This window comes from Capricornis sumatraensis, chromosome 15, assembly GCF_032405125.1.
Source record: "Capricornis sumatraensis isolate serow.1 chromosome 15, serow.2, whole genome shotgun sequence".
Taxonomy (NCBI): domain Eukaryota; kingdom Metazoa; phylum Chordata; class Mammalia; order Artiodactyla; family Bovidae; genus Capricornis; species Capricornis sumatraensis.
In genome coordinates, this window is record NC_091083.1 from 35,367,257 (window position 1) to 35,384,133 (window position 16,877).

Sequence of the window (16,877 nt, forward strand, 5' to 3'; positions counted from 1 at the left end):
ATCTGTTGCGCTGGTTTACTGTGGGAATTTGTATAATTTGGGGAGATAGAGGGTCAGCAAACCTATGCATTCATTGAGAAATAAGTGTTAGTTCCTTGATTTAAAATGAAAAATATTCTTTCTTTAAATGAAAAGTCTTGTATTTTTTCTTTTCTCATTTATATCCCTTTTCTTCATTCCTAGATGAGAAAATCATCCCCCCTTTTTTTATATTTCACACTTTCTACCACAATACAAGCCAAACCTCCAAATTTCTAAAAATATTTATTTAAAATAGCTTCCTCTTCAAATAAACCTCAAATCAGTCTCATTTGAATCATCTCACTTACATGAAGAAAATTCCATTTGCACATTAAACTAGTAAGATCTCAAATTACATTAAGTTAAATTTAACATTACTAACTCAAATTTATTTTATATAGAAATATAATGATTTTATAGTTAAAACATCTTAGAAATGTCTCTGCTGTTGCCCAGATGAACTGTTGACATATTTATCTTCCTCTTTGGTGTTTCATGGACCTTAAATTTCATATCATAGTGTGTGGTAAGTGTATGAAAAAGGTTACTTCCTTGTCAGATACAAAAAATTGCAATTATATGCATATATAAAGTGTAGTCTATATGTGTATGCAGAGAGTAAGCTATATGCATATATAGTGTAGACTGTATGCAATATATGATGTTGGCTGTATGCATATGAATACTATAGGCTCTATACACATGGACAACTGTCCAGTTTCTTAGCAAATTGAATACTTCTCAGAAAATCTGAGAAGTTACATAATTTTTCTCTCTTTCTTACAAATAAATGAAAGGGTTATGACTTCACATGACTTGTAAGTAGAATTTTATATTACTAAAAAGATGACAGAGAAGTTTTTATAACACAAAGCACATAAAAATATTTAATTGTTGACTCATTTCTCAATCATCTTATATGCAAAATGCTATCAATAATGCTTATTCATCTATATTATTGGCCTTTCATAGAATATAGCCAAGTTTATAGAATATATTGGGAAGTGTAAAGTAGCAAAGGAAAAAAATAAAGTAAAAATTTAAAAATTATTTTACTCTGAAGGAAAAAAGTTAATGGTAAGCTATTTCTGAGAGGTACCAACATGTAATATTCTGCTTCCCTTGTAGCTCAGTCAATAAAGAATCTGCCGGCAATGCAGGAGACTGGGTTCAAATCCTGGGTCAGGTATCCCCTGGAGAAGGAAATGTCAACCCACTCCAGTGTTCTTGCCTGGAGAATCCCATGGACAGAGGAGCCTAGTGGGCTACAGTCCATGGGGTCTCAAGAGTTGGACACAGCTTAGTAACTAAACCACCACAACATGAAATATATTCTAGAGATAAGAAAATGAGACTCCAGAAGCTGTTGATTTAATTTAAGATCAAATCATGAGTGAGTGACAGAGCCTGGAGGCAAGTTCTGCTCAGTCTGTGGAATCCATGGCCTTTGCCTGTAATGCCTGTGTCTTTGGTTTAAAAAGACCAAACTAGAATGTGCAGGTGACATATACATTGATGCAAGAAGACATATTTATTTTCTCTTCTCTTTCTTGTTTTTCTAGATTAAGGAAGTTGGGGTGTTATCTCTATTCTTTTTTTTTTTTTAAAGAACCACACATTTATTTGGCTACACCATATCTTAGTTGAGGCGTGCAGGATCTAGTTCCCTGACCAGGGCTTGAACCCGACTGAGTCCAAGTCCCTTGCACTGAAAGTGAGTCCCTTAGCCACCAGATCACCAGGGAAGTCCCTGTTATCACTGTTCTTAATCTCTGTATATGCCTTACTTCTCAACTCATCTGATCTCTAGTGTCCTAATGGAAAAACAGACAAGTATCTTTCCTTTCTTTCTCAAGGCACATGAAAGAAATGTAATGCGGTGGATCTTTGGAAAATTCCCGTTCTTCATTTCAGGAGTCAAGACAATCTCATAGTCACTTTAAACCTAAGTAAAAGAAAGAATAAAAGGAAAAGAAATACAATGTTTTAGGCATTAGTACTACCCAGATTGTTTAAAAAATATTGTCCCCTGAAAATCCTTTCCCTGGGTAATGTAATCAATTCCTTTTGGCTTCTTTTGCAGTTGAAGGCAGTGAAAGCTTATGGACTAAGGATCCATTGACCAATATTTACTATCAGATAAATTCCAAAGCTGCTTTAACTTGGCACCAGGCAAGGAAGAGCTGCCAACAACAGGATGCCGAACTCTTGAGCATCACAGAGATACACGAGCAGACATACCTGACAGGTAATGATGTGAAATGAAAACAAAGTTGTGAGGTCATGATTGTTGTCTTTCTATGCGTGCGTGCATGCTCAGTTGCTCAGTTGTGTCCAACTCTTTGCGACCCCATGGACTGCCAAACTCCTCTGTCCTTGGAATTTTCCAGGCAAGAATACTGGAGTGGGTTGCAGTTTAACTTAAAATCAAATAGCACAAATAATTATAGATATCATGATAGAGTCAGTCCTAAACAGATGGTGCAGAGGGCATGACAAATGTGAAACCTGTAAAAGACACCTGAAATGACAAATAGGTTTTGTCTCATGAGCCTTTTAAAAAATTTGTTTATTTTTTAATTGAAGGATAATTGCTTTACATAATTTTGTTGCTTTCTGTCAAACATCAGCATGAATCAGCCATAGGTATACATATGTCCCCTCCCTCTTGAATGTAGCTAACTTTCTTCTATTAGTTGTGACAGTGTCGGGATCCTGTGCTGAGAAGGATTCTGAGGATTAATCTGGGCTCAGAGTAGAAGATGCCACGATCAATTAGCAATGTTTTAGACACAAGACATGGGTGCCAGACTGGTCAGGTATTCTAGGTCTAGCCTCAAGTCAGTGGTTTTCCACTAGCATTGAAGAATTTACTCCCACCACAAACAGGGACAAGAGCTGGTTGTTTTTTTTTTGTTTGTTTGTTTTTTTACCTCCTAGCTCTTAAATTGGAGAAGGCAATGGCACCCCACTCCAGTACTCTTGCCTGGAAAATCCCATGGATAGAGGTGCCTGGTAGGCTGCAGTCCATGGGGTCGCTAAGAGTCGGACACGACTGAGTGACTTGACTTTCACTCTTCACTTACATGCATTGGAGAAGGAAATGGTAACCCACTCCAGTATTCTTGCCTAGAGAATCCCAGGGATGGGGGAGCCTGGTGGGCTGCCGTCTATGGGGTCGCACAGAGTCGGACATGACTGAAGTGACTTAGCAGCAGCAGCAGCAGCTCTTAAATTCCCAGACTACTGGTTTTCAGGTCTTACTGATACTGTTTCTACAATTTTTTTTTTTTTTGCATTTGTTTATATGTGCAAATGAAAAGAATTAGTGTTTGCTTGAGATGAGAGGTTCTGTTTAAACTTCTGCAATCCTTGCTTGGGGAACAGAGAGATCAGGACCAGAAATAAGTGTGAGATTAAGAGCATCCCCCATTTCCTGCTCTAGAATCTCTCCTCGCATTCACCTTGACCCTGCTTCTAGCTTAATCTATCTCTGTTCCAGTCACCACCATGTTGAAAAAACCCTTAGTGGCTTCTTGTTTCTTATCAAATAATTAACAACACATCTTTGCCTGACTTCCAGGGGCTGTCCCCTGTCCACTGAGTGCTCCCCATTGTGCTTTTCGCAGTCTTGACAGAAGAAAAGTTTTGGGTTTCTCATCTAATGTCTCATACTTTCTCACCTCCACATCTGTTTCCATGGCATTTTTTGTATCTGGGATTCCCCACATGTTATCCAGTTGAAAGGCAATCTTCTCCCTTTCTGTCTGCATTTCTCTTACTTGTTTACCAGTTTTATAAAAGTTACTTAAATATGTTCTACTTCCCCTACTAAATTATACATACTTTCATTTTAAATTCATTCATTCATCCTATAAGATGGTATCTGTGCGTGGGGCACTGTTTTAGGTCTTAGGGACATAACAATACCAAAGCCAGTCATGTCCTATCCACGTGGAGCTTAAAGTTCAATGGGGAAAACACATAAACAAGAAAACAAACAATTAAATACAAATTATCATTAAATGCCATAGAGAGAGCAAACTGAATGCTGTGTAGAAAAAGGATTGTAGGGGCAGACAGCTGAAAGTGAGGGATGTCTTGTGACTAGGTATGTCCCCACCCCCAGAGAGATTCACACACAGCAGAACCTTCCAAGGAAGTCAGTATTGAATATTTGCTGACTGACAAACGAGGACGCAACACAAGAAAAGCAATTATTTAGAAATTCAGCCTCACATTTGGACCAGTGGTTGGTTTATGGCAAGAAGACAGTGATTCTTAAGCGTGAAGTTGCTTATCCGTTACTAGGGAACTTTGTTAAAGTGAAGCTGCCTGGGTGCACACCCCAGAGAATGTAGATTAGTAGGTGTAATGTGGGAGCCCAGGAATCTTCATATGATCAATTTTCCAGGTGATTCTGGGGCAAGTGGATGAGGACCACACTTGGTAAAATGCTATCTTTAACATATAGCATTGTCAAACATGTCAAACATGTGTCAAACATGCCTACCGATTCCATGTGCCTGGACAGCAGGCAGCAGAGCTCAGAGGTATAGGGCACAGACTTAGGAGCCTGAGCCCCTGCTCTGTGAAGCTGGGGGACCTTGGGGATAATACCTGAGGCTTCTATGCTGCAGTGACATCATCTGTTAAGGGAGAAAGTACGTGTTACCTGGTTTGGGGGACAGAGTTGTCCCCAGCCTTACCTCATTATCTAGGACTTTGCTTTCTCCAACACTTTTTGGATGATATCTCCATCAACTGAAACACATTTCTCCTATAAGTTACTGTTTTTAAACTGAATTTGAAGATGTTGGTTGCATCCTATTTTAGGTAGAAAAAAATGTAACATGCATTATATTTTAGTACAACTTTGTGAAATATACAAGGCATTATTAAGGAAGATTTTTCTACTTCTTGCCCATTTCTGAGGACTAAATCATGAAAACTGGCTCCACTGTAATGAAAGCTTTGTTGCAATAGTTAGGCACCAAGTATAACTTTGAAAACACCAAGTATAGCATTTTTCCTATTAGTGTAACTGCAGCCGCCATTTTCTTTCCGGCGTTAAGGAAATTGAAGACAGAAAAGCAGTGACCTCACTGGGGGTGTTGTCCTAGTCTGTGTTGGTCTTTGGGGCCTTTGTATGTAGTGTTGGGACAAAGTACAGAGAGATCAATGTTTATAACCATGTATCGAGATAAGGAGAAGAGGAAAACAGACAGAGATAGATGATATTTATGTAGATGATGAAGGAAGAGAAATGATGAGCTGAGACAATCCTGGTGTGATGTGTGCTGGCTTGCATGGGTGAGAAAAAACTCTATCAGTTGAAATGGTTTCACTTGGCTTTTTTTTTTTTTAATGGATCTGTTTGTGTGTTGTGTTATCTTGACTCTTCTGAGTTTTGCTTGTTTTCTGGCTTTCCAGAAGTGAAGGGACAGAGCACAGGTTACTTTTGGACTCTCTTTCCAGCTGCCTAGAGCAAAGGGGCTATGTGGGCAGGACAGCATCACTGCCCAGCCCTCCACTCACTTCCACGTTTCCGGCTCCAGCTCTGCTATCAGGCGCTGGCTGCAGGAAATGCTTCCCTAATCAGCAAGAGCTATTATTGTGTCCTCAGGGGAGCAAACAAGACCAAGGAGATTTTGAGGCAGAGTTCACCTCAGATACTTAGTTGAATCTCATCCAAGCCTCTGGAATTTCAGTCAGCAAATTTGAATTGAAATCCGGGTAAGAATGACTTCTCGAATGGGATGTGTAGTATTTCCTGCCTTTTCGTGTTTTTTTTTTTTTTAAATTTTTAGCCATACCACACAGCATGTGGGATCTTAGTTCCCTGACAAAAGATCAAACCCATGCCTCTCTGCATTAGAAGCAGGGAATCTTAACCTTTGTACCACCAGGGAAGTCCCTCCTGCTTTTCCTTAAGTCAGAAATACCAAGCATGAGGGGACAAAAGGAGTCTGAGGGAGAATTTAAAAATTAATACAGACTTTTGTTTTTCTGGAAAGAAGATATTCATGACATTTGGAATTTATTGGCATAAATTGGCGAATACTCTAGAAAATGAAGGTGTGAGTGGGGGATTGTCATTCACTCCATTCTGGGAAGAGGATCACTAAAATTTTTTGGAAACCACAAATACAATAGTTATACTTTTAAAATAAAATATGATTTGTTTTATGTGAGAAATTTTAAGAGTAAATTTCATTTGACAAAAAAGTATAAGCCTCTTTCATGACTCTGAGATCAAATCAGCTATTATTTATTAAACAGTTTTTGTGTGTCAGACACAGCTTTATTTCTAAAGCTGATGCTAACCTGGTAAATAAGAATTATTGTCTTCACTTTATAGATGAAGTAAGAGAAGGAAGGATGAGTTAGGAATTTTGCCTTATCCCAGATGTTCAGAAAATAACTGAATTGGAATTCAGCTCTGTCTTTCCATTACACTTTGCCCAGGTCTCACTCACAAAATAAGCAAACATCTGATGGTCCCCAGCGCACAAAGGAGAATTCTTAATTTAGATGTCAACAGCCCCTTGTTCTAGTAAATTTATTCTAGTAAACTGGCAATCTGATTTCACATTATCTGCTGGGCTAACAGCTTCTGCCCAGCAGCCAGTTCTTACATTACCCATCGTCACTTCATCGTCTCTTCTACTTCTGCCCTCAAAAATGTTGGGACACTCAATTGAATCTTCAGTTCTTGAAACTGATTTAAACTATGTATGTGCATGATTAGGATTTGCAGAACTGAAATAAGATACAGGAAGTGAAATTGGCTTGTTTACTCTGATTGTTTTTGCCAGTTTCCTATGGTGGTAGCTGGAGAACACATTGGACCACAGTATAGAAAAGAAAAATATGGTGTAATATTGGACATTACTATGTCTTATAACTAAGTTCAAAAGTAGGTATTAACCGTTTCAGACAATGCATACATGAAAATTAAACATTAAAAAGTTTAGCATGTGGAATTGATGCTTTGTGTAATAATACTAAAAACATTTGGTAATCTTCTTTATGAAATTACAAACAGGTTAGAGAAAAAATTATGGAAAATACTCATCAGATTTAAGTGACATATTTAACACAGAGTTTGAAATTTGTCAGTTGCACTTTTTCTCAGCTCTAATTCAGCATGGAGTGGTAGTTTTAGTTGCTAAGTCGTGTCTGACTCTTTGCAGTCCCATGGACTGCAGCCTGCCATGCTTTTCTGTCCATGGGGTTATCCAAGCAAGAACACTGGAGTGGGTTGCCAATTCCTTCTCCAGAGGATCTTCCCGACCCAGGAATTGAACCTGGGTCTCCTGCATTGCAAGAAGATTCTTTACCAACTGAGCTATGAGGGAAGCCCAGAATAATATTAAGGATAATGATAATAATAGCAATAGATTACATTTATTGGTCATATACTCAGGGTTAGGCCCTATTTTAAGAAGTATGACTTAATTTTTCAAGACAAGCCTACAAGTTCTAGAGTAGATGAGGAGTGTCAGGGGACAGGTAATTCTCTAAAAGAGTTATTATCTTTTCTCATTATGCTAAACATAGCAATTTAATTAAGCAATCTCAGGAAAAGTCTAATTTATTTCTTCCTACAGTTCCTTTTAAAACTTGTTAGTTTTGAAAACTTAGATATACTTCTTTAAAGTTTTTAAAAATACCAGGGAAATAACTATATCCAACAAGTATGAAAATTTCATATAACCTAACATCAAAACACCCCCCAAAGCCTGACAAAAGTTGAAACTTGATTTTAGACATTTTCTCAAAGAAAACGTACATGTGAAAAGATGTTCAACATCATTAATCATCAGGGAAATGCAAATCACAACCAACATGAGGTACCACTTCATACCTGTTACAGTGGCTGTTATCAAAAAGACAATAACAAATGCTGGCAAAGATGTGGACAAAAAGGGAACCATCATGTGCTGTTGGTGGGAATGTAAATTGGTGCAGCCATTATGGAGAACAGTATGGAAGTTCCTCAAAAAATTAAAACTAGAACTGCCATATGATCCAGCAATTTTGCTGTGTGCTGTGCTGTGTTTACTTCTGATTATTTACCTGGAAAAAAAAAAAGCAAAAACTCATTCAGAAAGACATACACACTTTAGTGTTCTTTCCAGCATTATTTATAATAGCCAAGATATGGATGCAACTTAAGTACCCACTGACAGAGAAATGGACAAAGAAGATGTGATATATATACACACACAGTGAAATATTAGTCATAAAAAGTGAAAAATTGCCATTTGAGACAACATGGTTAGTTCTAGAAGGTATTATACTAAATGACATAAGTCAGACACAGATTAATATGATGTCACTTACATATGGAATCTATGAAACATAACAAAGTGAGAACAGATGCATAGATGCAGAGGGCAAATGGGTGGTTGCCAGAAGGGAGGCTGGTTCGGGAGTAGGTGCAATAAAGGAGATTGGGAGGTACAAACTTCCAGTTATATTTCAAAGTCATGGGGATATAATACAAGGAATATGGTCAATTATATTGTAATAACTTTGTATGGGCACCGATGGTTACTAAGCTTTACTGTGGTGACCATTTCATAATTATGCAATGTCAAATCGCTATGTAGTATACCTGAAACTAACATAATATTGTATGTCAACTATATTCCAATTGGCAGATGTATTCTTTACCAATGAGCCACTTAGGAAACCTATATATAAAGTACCTATGTGCAAGAGCCATGCTAACTCAGACTTCTTTTTCTAGAGCCTTTGATAAAGACAAGTGAATCTAAATTAGCTTTCATTGATTTTTTTACATGCCAGTATTTAATTTCATCCCATTTTTATTACTTTATTTAAAGAAATCACACAATAACACAATAGGGTTTACTTTTTAGTAGATAACTCCAGTATTGAATCCAGTTTAGTTCATTAAGCATCAACCTACCTAATCAATATCACCCTGCTCAATATCCTCAAGTGGGTTCTTCCTTTGCAAGTGTTTCTCTGCTAGATGCTGAATAAATGAAGAACAGAATTCAGGTCAGTGTTCTCTAAGAACATGGTCTATGCTTTTATGGGATATGAAATTGCAAAAAAAAAGTGAAATATGTTTGGGACATGGAGTCACTGTAATCTCCATTCATTTGAATTTGTCACATTGTCACATGAATGTGTGTATATACACTAATTAAAAATTGGGGTAAGTGAGTGAATTTGGATAGCCTAGTTGGTTAGAACCATATAGAACTATATAGAACTATAGGGCTTCCCTGGTGGCTCAGAGGGTAAAGCATCTGCCTGCAACGTGGGAGACCTCCATTCGATCCCTGGGTTGGGAAGATCCCGTGGAGAAGGAAATGGCAACCCACTCCAGTATTCTTGCCTGGAGAATCCCATGGACGGAGTAGCCTGGTAGGCTACAGTCTACGGGGTCGATAGAGTCTGGGATGAGATATCATAGGAACCTAGGTTTAAATTTCAGCTCTGCATGTGACATCTAAACTCTTTGAGTGTAAGATTCCTCATCCATACAGTGGAGATGGCAGTACCTAACCAGAGACTGTGAGGATTAAAAATGAACAAAAACAGAGCCCTGAATATAGTAAGTGATTATTCTCACCATTGGAAAGATTTGGCTGTGGAATATATCCTCTGGGGAGCAGTAAAGATAGAGTGGTCTATTTATGTTTTCCAAATATGTTTTCAGATACTTCTGGTTGGTATTTTATTCAAGATGAAGGATAGTTTTCTTTATCATTAACTCTTTAATCAACTAAAAAGAATATATAGAGAACAACAGATCTAATGTTTTTAAGTTGTAAGTAATAAAAGGTTAGAGTTGTTTAATATAGGAGGGCTGAGGTCCATGTTGCTTCTGTTTTACTTTTTATTCCATCTCAAGCTGAGCACAGACTTTGAAACGTTGTAATTAGGATTTATTAACTGCCTAAATGGGCTTCCCCAGTGGATCAGCGGTAAAGAATCTGCCTGCAGTGCAGGAGACCCAGGAGACCTGGGTTTGGTCCCTGGATTGGGAAGATCCCCTGGAGGAGGGCATGGCAACTCACTCCAGTATTCTTGCCTAGAGAATCCCATGGACAAAGGAGCCTGGCCGGCTACAGTCCATGCGGTCACAAGAGTCGGACAGGACTGAAGCAAGTAAGCACGTACGGGCAACTACCTAAATAAAACATTGTTTGTAGAACAAGCACTTAGTGTTTAGATTTTAATCATCTTCTTCATGAGGAAAAAATTGATTTGCCCCAGAGAGGTGATATGGGGAGAGAGGTGGGAGAGGGGTTCAGGATTGGGAACTCATGTACACCCGTGGCGGATTCAGTCAATGTATGGCAAAACCAATACAGTATTGTAAATTAAAATAAAAATAAATAAATAAATAAAAAATATCAATAAAAGATTCTGAAAGTAAGTTCTAAAATAATTAGAGTGATGGATTGAAATGTGTATTCAACTTCTCATGATAGGAAATGGTGACTTTTATACAAAATCAATTTTATTTTTTCTCTAAAATGTACTAAACGTGTTTTAGTTTGGTGAGAGTCTAAGAGAGTCTTCTCCAAATTAGAAGCATGTTCACATGATCCTGCAATAGTCATCAACATGATGGAGGCTGAGGCCTGGCCATATCTGAGTTAGACTCCCAACAAGAATATTCCTTGTTTATCTATGTTCTTACCTTAGTTTCTCTTCCTGCCAGTGGAGGTAACAGTTGTACTTGCTTTTAGGTTGTTAAGATACTCAGAGGAGATTTGCAAGGCATGATTTTCACGACTTCTTTCTAATACATTTTGATTCAAGGACTTAATTCTGAATTTTATTTCACCATCTTTTCTGAGTGACAGTTTTGTCTTTGTTTTGCTTCTGTCATATAGGTTTAACCAATTCTCTGACTTCAGGACTCTGGATTGGACTAAACAGTCTAAATTTCAACAGTGGATGGCAGTGGAGTGGGGGCAGTCCGTTCCGATATTTGAACTGGTTACCAGGTAGGATTAAGCTCGTCTGGTTAACTCAGTGGGATTAAGCTGGTTGAATTCATGTACATTTAATTTATCTTGGTACCTTGGAGATCTCCATCAGCTCACATGTATATCATGAAAGGCATAATTGGGAGACTTCATCAAATGCAGTCCATTTCTCACCTTGCTTTGAAACCTGCCAGCTAGATTTGAATACACTAAAATTATAAGGATATTCCAGCTTTTTGGGGAAAGGACTTGTCTGGAAGGATTATTGCACAAATCAATACAGGACTCAAAGTATATATTCTCAGAGTATCCTTGATTCTCTAGGTATTATATTCAAATATTTGATTTTATATTTATGAGATATTATATAATATATAATGCTACATATTATATTCAAAGAATTTATGCATATTTATTTACATCTACACACACACACTATGAATTTAAGAAGTTTAAATTATTTGGGGCTGGAGAATTTCTCATTATCTTGAGCCATGAGATATTTGCCATATTTCTGTCATCGTTATCATGAACTGAAAGTCTACACTAACACCGTTTTCTCCTGTTTTTAATCAAATAGAGTTGGATTAAAAATAATTCCAGCCACAGGTTGTAACGTTCCATACTAGCATTATCATTCATGAACAATTTTATTAACAATTTGTAGTTTAGTTGTCAAAAAACACAGGGGACAATCAAGCCTGCAATAGCTTTCCAGTTTTTTGAAGGACAGAGAAGGCTCTGAACTAATTTCTTCAATGTCATAACATAGAGGTTCGGTTCAGTTCAGTTGCTCAGTCAAGTCTGACTCTTTGTGACTCCGTGGACTGCAGCATGCCAGGCTTCCCTGTCCATCACCAACTCCTGAAGTTTACTCAAACTCATGTCCATTGAGTTGGTGATGCCATCCAACCTTCTCATCTTCTGTCATCCCCTTTTCCTCCCACCTTCAGTCTTTCCCAGCATCAGGGTCTTTTCAAATGAGTCAGTTCTTCCCATCAGGAGGCCAAAGTATTGGAGTTTCAGCTGCAGCATCAGTCCCTCCAATGAACACCTAGAACTGATCTCCTTTAGGAGGGACTGGTTGGATCTCCTTGCTGTCCAAGAAGACTCTCAAGAGTTTTCTCCAACACCACAATTCAAAAGCATCAATTCTTTGGTGCTCAGCTTTTCTTACAGTTCAACTCTCACATCCATACATGACTACTGGAAAAACCATAGCTTTGACAGAGTGGTAACAGAATATAAAAAGAGACAAATGATAAAGATGCAATTACATATACAGCAATTATTCTGAGAAAACAAAGGACCAGTGATGACAAAAAGTCTTCCATCTTATCCACCAGTACCAACCTTTGTTAGTCACTTCCTGAGGCAGTGGTCCTCAGCCTTTTTGACACCAGGGACTTGTTTTGTGGAAGACAGTTCTCCCATGGACCAAGAAGGAGGAGTGATGGTTTGGGGGTCATTCAAGAACATTACATTTATTGTGAACTTTACTTCTGTTGTTGTTATATCAGCCCCACCTCAGATCATCAGGCATTAGATCCCCGAGGTTGGGGACCTCTGAGGCATTCTCTGCTGAGTATGATTCTAAACTCCCAACCCACACTCCATCCTGTACTAATCTTGATTTATTAGGAAAGTGTGCAGATAAGGGTTAGTGACGTCTGCGGTAGGTGTGGGAAAGGATGGGTCATGTCTATTTATCATTTCTGTGATGGAAAATACTGGTGTGTTGTTTTTTCATATGATCAGAGTTCTTTTTAAAGCCATTGAATGATTTTTGCATTTGGCTTAGAGGATTAAACTCTCCACTTTCCATGTTACAGTCTTACGATATTGAAAAGAAAAAGAAGAGCTTTGAAATAAGTAGGTAATATTTGGAATATGCTAATACGCGAGAGGGGATTTTTTAGAGGAGATATGTTGATTTAAACTGATTAGATTTTACTCTGAAATTTGACTTTCAATGTATTGCTTCAGTGCCCGATGGTCACAAGTCTGTCATTAGCATTAGCTCTGCTCACCTCTGGATATGGGAAGTAAACGTTGCTGCAGGGGAATATAAGATGTGCTTTTTTTATGAGTGAGAATTTGATTTGTCTGCCTCCTGACTCAGTCAAATTAAATTGCAGACTTCCAGTTGACTCAGTCAGATGATTGGAAAATAATAATTATTTATTGGAGGATTAGAGTTTATTCTTTGCTGCTTAATTGTTATAGATTGTTAGATCATTTTATTACTCAGTTTGAAGTGACAATTATTGTTAGATTTAACCACTTGCATTCTAAGAGTTCAGTGAGAAAATTGAGGGGTTAACTTTGGTGACAGTGAGGAATAAAATTGGAATGTTAATGAGAAAAGAGATGTCCTTTCTTACTAAACCAAATTCCTGAGAAGTAGGTTTGAGATCAAATCACCTTCTGAAATGAGAGTTTCTTAAAAAAAAATTAGAAACCTTGTGGGATATTAGAAGTGGTTAATTGTATAAATTGTTTAATCAGCATTCAGTTTAGTACTTCTGAAGTAATACATCTATTAAAATGCATCTACATTTTAAGTAACAAGATTTTATACAAATGACATGGAAGTGTGAATGCAGATATGTAACTATAGTAAGCATTTAAGACAAATAATTGATATATTAAAGTTGGTATTGGTGTTCTATTGGTAAATAGCTATATACTATGATTCAATAGTTTATATATTAGTTAATTACTACTAGCTATAAAATATTGTTTCTTGAAAGTTTCTTGCTAGTACTGATACCTTATCTGGTAGTTCAGTTATAGTGGAAGTTTGGCCATAATACCTCATAATACCATGAGGTTTATCCTCATCACTAACAGTTTTTTCTTTCTGTGCTATTCAAGCAACTTCCAAACACTTTTGGCAAAGGTTTTATGGAGCAGGTAATGTGATTCCATCTTGCAGGAAGGGAAAGTGTGGCCCAGACCCAGTTTGTATACATGTCAGAAGTCACTAAGCAGTCATAAACAAAGTGTAGCTCATCACCCTGTCTTCTCTTGCGAGCTGCAGCTAGCTTTTCGAGTCCTGGTTTTAAAATCATATATTAAAGTGATAGAAAAGCATGAGAAATGTGGGTATTGATCCTTGTATCAAGTGCATTAGCCAAGCTGACTTGACCTCGTTTTTTAATCATTTCCTAGTAAGCAATGAATCTCTTGGACTGCAAGGAGATCCAACCAGTCCATTCTAAAGGAGATTAGTCCTGGGTAGTCTTTGGAAGGAATGATGCTAAAGCTTAAACTCCAGTACTTTGGCCACCTCATGCAAAGAGTTGACTCATTGGAAAAAGCTGATGCTGGGAGGGATTGGGGGCAGGAGGAGGAGGGGACAACAGAGGATGAGATAGCTGGATGGCATCACCAACTCGATGGATGTGAGTTTGAGTGAACTCCGGGAGTTGGTGATGGACAGGAAGGCCTGGCATGCTGCGATTCATGGGGTCGCAGAGTTGGACAAGACTGAGTGACTGAACTGAACTGAAGTAAGCAATGGGATGAGAGGTTGCTGCTGCTGCTGCTAAGTCGCTTCAGTCGTGTCCGACTCTGTGCCACCCCATAGATGGCAGCCCACCTGGCTCCGCCGTCCCTGGGATTCTCCAGGCAAGAACACTGGAGTGGGTTGCCATTTTCTTCTTAGCTGTTAAAAATATTCTTCAATAGGCTGAGTTTAAAATCTTGGGAGAGAGTCTGAGCTCTTGGGAATACTTTGTCAACATTTAGGGTGGCATGTTACTACTTCTAGGCTTCCCTAAAAGTAGTTGGCTTAACTAAAGAATCCACCTGCACTGCAGAGTTACAGGAGATGCAGGCTTGGTCCCTGGGTGGGTAAGATCCCCTGAAGGAGGGTGTGGCAACCCACTACAGTGTTCTTGCCTGGAGAATCCCACGGACAGAGGAGCCTGATGGGCTACAGTCCATGGGGTCACAAAGAGATGGACATGACTGAAGCAACTGAACATACATTGCTACTTCTAGCAGCTCTTCCTGTAAGTGCATGCAGAGAAGCACAGCCCTTAGCACAGCAGCCATTGCTGCGCATCATTACCAGTCTGTAACCAGGCAACAGGTCCTGCTCAGCCATTGGTCAGTGCCTCAGTGAAATCTTCCCACTGGCAACCAACTGTCAAAGAGCAGCCATTAGTGGTCCTGCTCAGTCATTGGTTGGTGCTGTAGTGGGCCCTGCCCACAAGCAACCAACCATCAAGAAACGATAGTTAGTGAGGAGATTCAGACAACAGTGGAGTGGTAGTCTGAGGTGGATCCCGGTCTTCTCCCTGAGACCCTCAGCTTACTTGGCCTTGGCCAGAAGGGCTGGGGGCTGTGTCTTGCTGGGCTCCAGAGCCCCCACCAAGGCCAGCCACTAACCTTGACCTGGGCCTTGAGGCAGTGATGAACCTCTCCCCATTCCTGCCTCTGTGACCTCGAGGTGATGGCAGTCTGCCTGGGTCACAGTCTGTGGGACCTGGTCTCCCCTCTTTGGGTGGCCTGAGGAGCCTGAGGGCCAGTTGGGCTGGACACCTGGCTCCCTTCAGAGATGACAGCTGGGCAGAGTCGGGGGACCTGGCCCTGAGGGAGCCATCAACTGAGCTCTGCCTCTTGTTAGCCAGGACTGGGACCTTGGAGAGTCAGAGTTGTGCCTTTTTTTATCAGGACAGAGAATAACATTGGTTTGGTACAGATTTGCTTCCCTGATGGCTCAGACAGTAAAGAACCTGCCTGCAATGCAAGACATGTGGGTTCAATCCCTGGGTCGGAGATCCCTTGCCTGGAGAATCCCACAGACAAAGGAGCCTGGTGGGCTACAGTCCATGGGGTCGCAAAGAGTTGGACACGACTGATGGACTAAGCGGGGACTTCAGTAACTTTGGGGTTCTTGGGGGCATGAGACACCTATCCTCTTACATGGTCCTACAGTAAACAATTCTCTGTTCCAAACTCCAATGTATTTTAATATTGTTTGTCCTCCCCACAGACTTGCATTTTTGGTGACATTCTTCTCTCTTTCTCCTCCTATTGCCATCTTTCCTGCCACTTCTTTCTAACTGTAGAAAATTTTGCCATGTCCAGGTAGTTTCTAAGCTGGTCCTCACAGTTAGCTTGACTTAGGTTTTTGGAAGAATATTGACTATGTAGAATATGACTAGTATGAAATATTGTGTTCATCAGTCAGTTCAGTCACTCAGTCATATCCAACTCTTTGCGACCCCAGGGACTGCAGCATGCCAGGCCTCCCTGTCCATCACCAGCTCCTGGAATTTACTCAAACTTATGTCCATTTAGTCGGTGATGCCATCCAACCATCTCATCCTGTGTTGTCCCCTTCTCCTCCTGCCTTCAATATTTCCCAGCATTAGGGTCTTTTCAAATGAGTCAGTACTTCTCATCAGGTGGCCAAAGTATTGGAGTTTCACCTTCAGCATCAGTCCTTCCAATGAATATTCAGGACTGATTCCCTTTAGGATGGACAGGTTGGATCTACCTGCAGTCCAAGGGACTCTCAAGAATCTTCTCCAACACCGCAGTTCAAAAGCATCAATTCTTTGGCGCTCAGCTTTCTTTATAGCCCAACTCTAACATCCGTACCTGACTACTGGAAAAACCATAGCTTTGACTAGACAGACCTTTGTTGGCAAAGTAATATCTCTGCTTTTTAATATGCTGTCTAGGTTGGGCATAACTTTTCTTCCAAGGAACAAGCATCTCTTAGTTTCCTGGCTACAGTCACCATCTGCAGTGATTTTGGAGCCCCCTGAAGAAAAGTCTGGAAGTGATGGGACCAGATGCCATGATCTTAGTTTTATGGATGTTGAGTTTTAAGCCAACTTTTTCACTCCTCTT

General features: G+C 39.5%; 1 protein-coding gene across 1 annotated transcript in view; it reads left to right on the forward strand.

The window, feature by feature from the left end:
* Window positions 1-16,877, forward strand: part of MRC1 (mannose receptor C-type 1) — a 111,728-nt gene that overhangs the window by 21,579 nt on the left and 73,272 nt on the right. Inside the window, exons 4-5 of the mRNA XM_068986957.1 lie at window positions 2,105-2,269; window positions 10,911-11,024. Of these exons, the coding sequence (XP_068843058.1) occupies window positions 2,105-2,269; window positions 10,911-11,024 (279 nt within the window). The remainder of the gene's footprint in view (window positions 1-2,104; window positions 2,270-10,910; window positions 11,025-16,877) is intronic.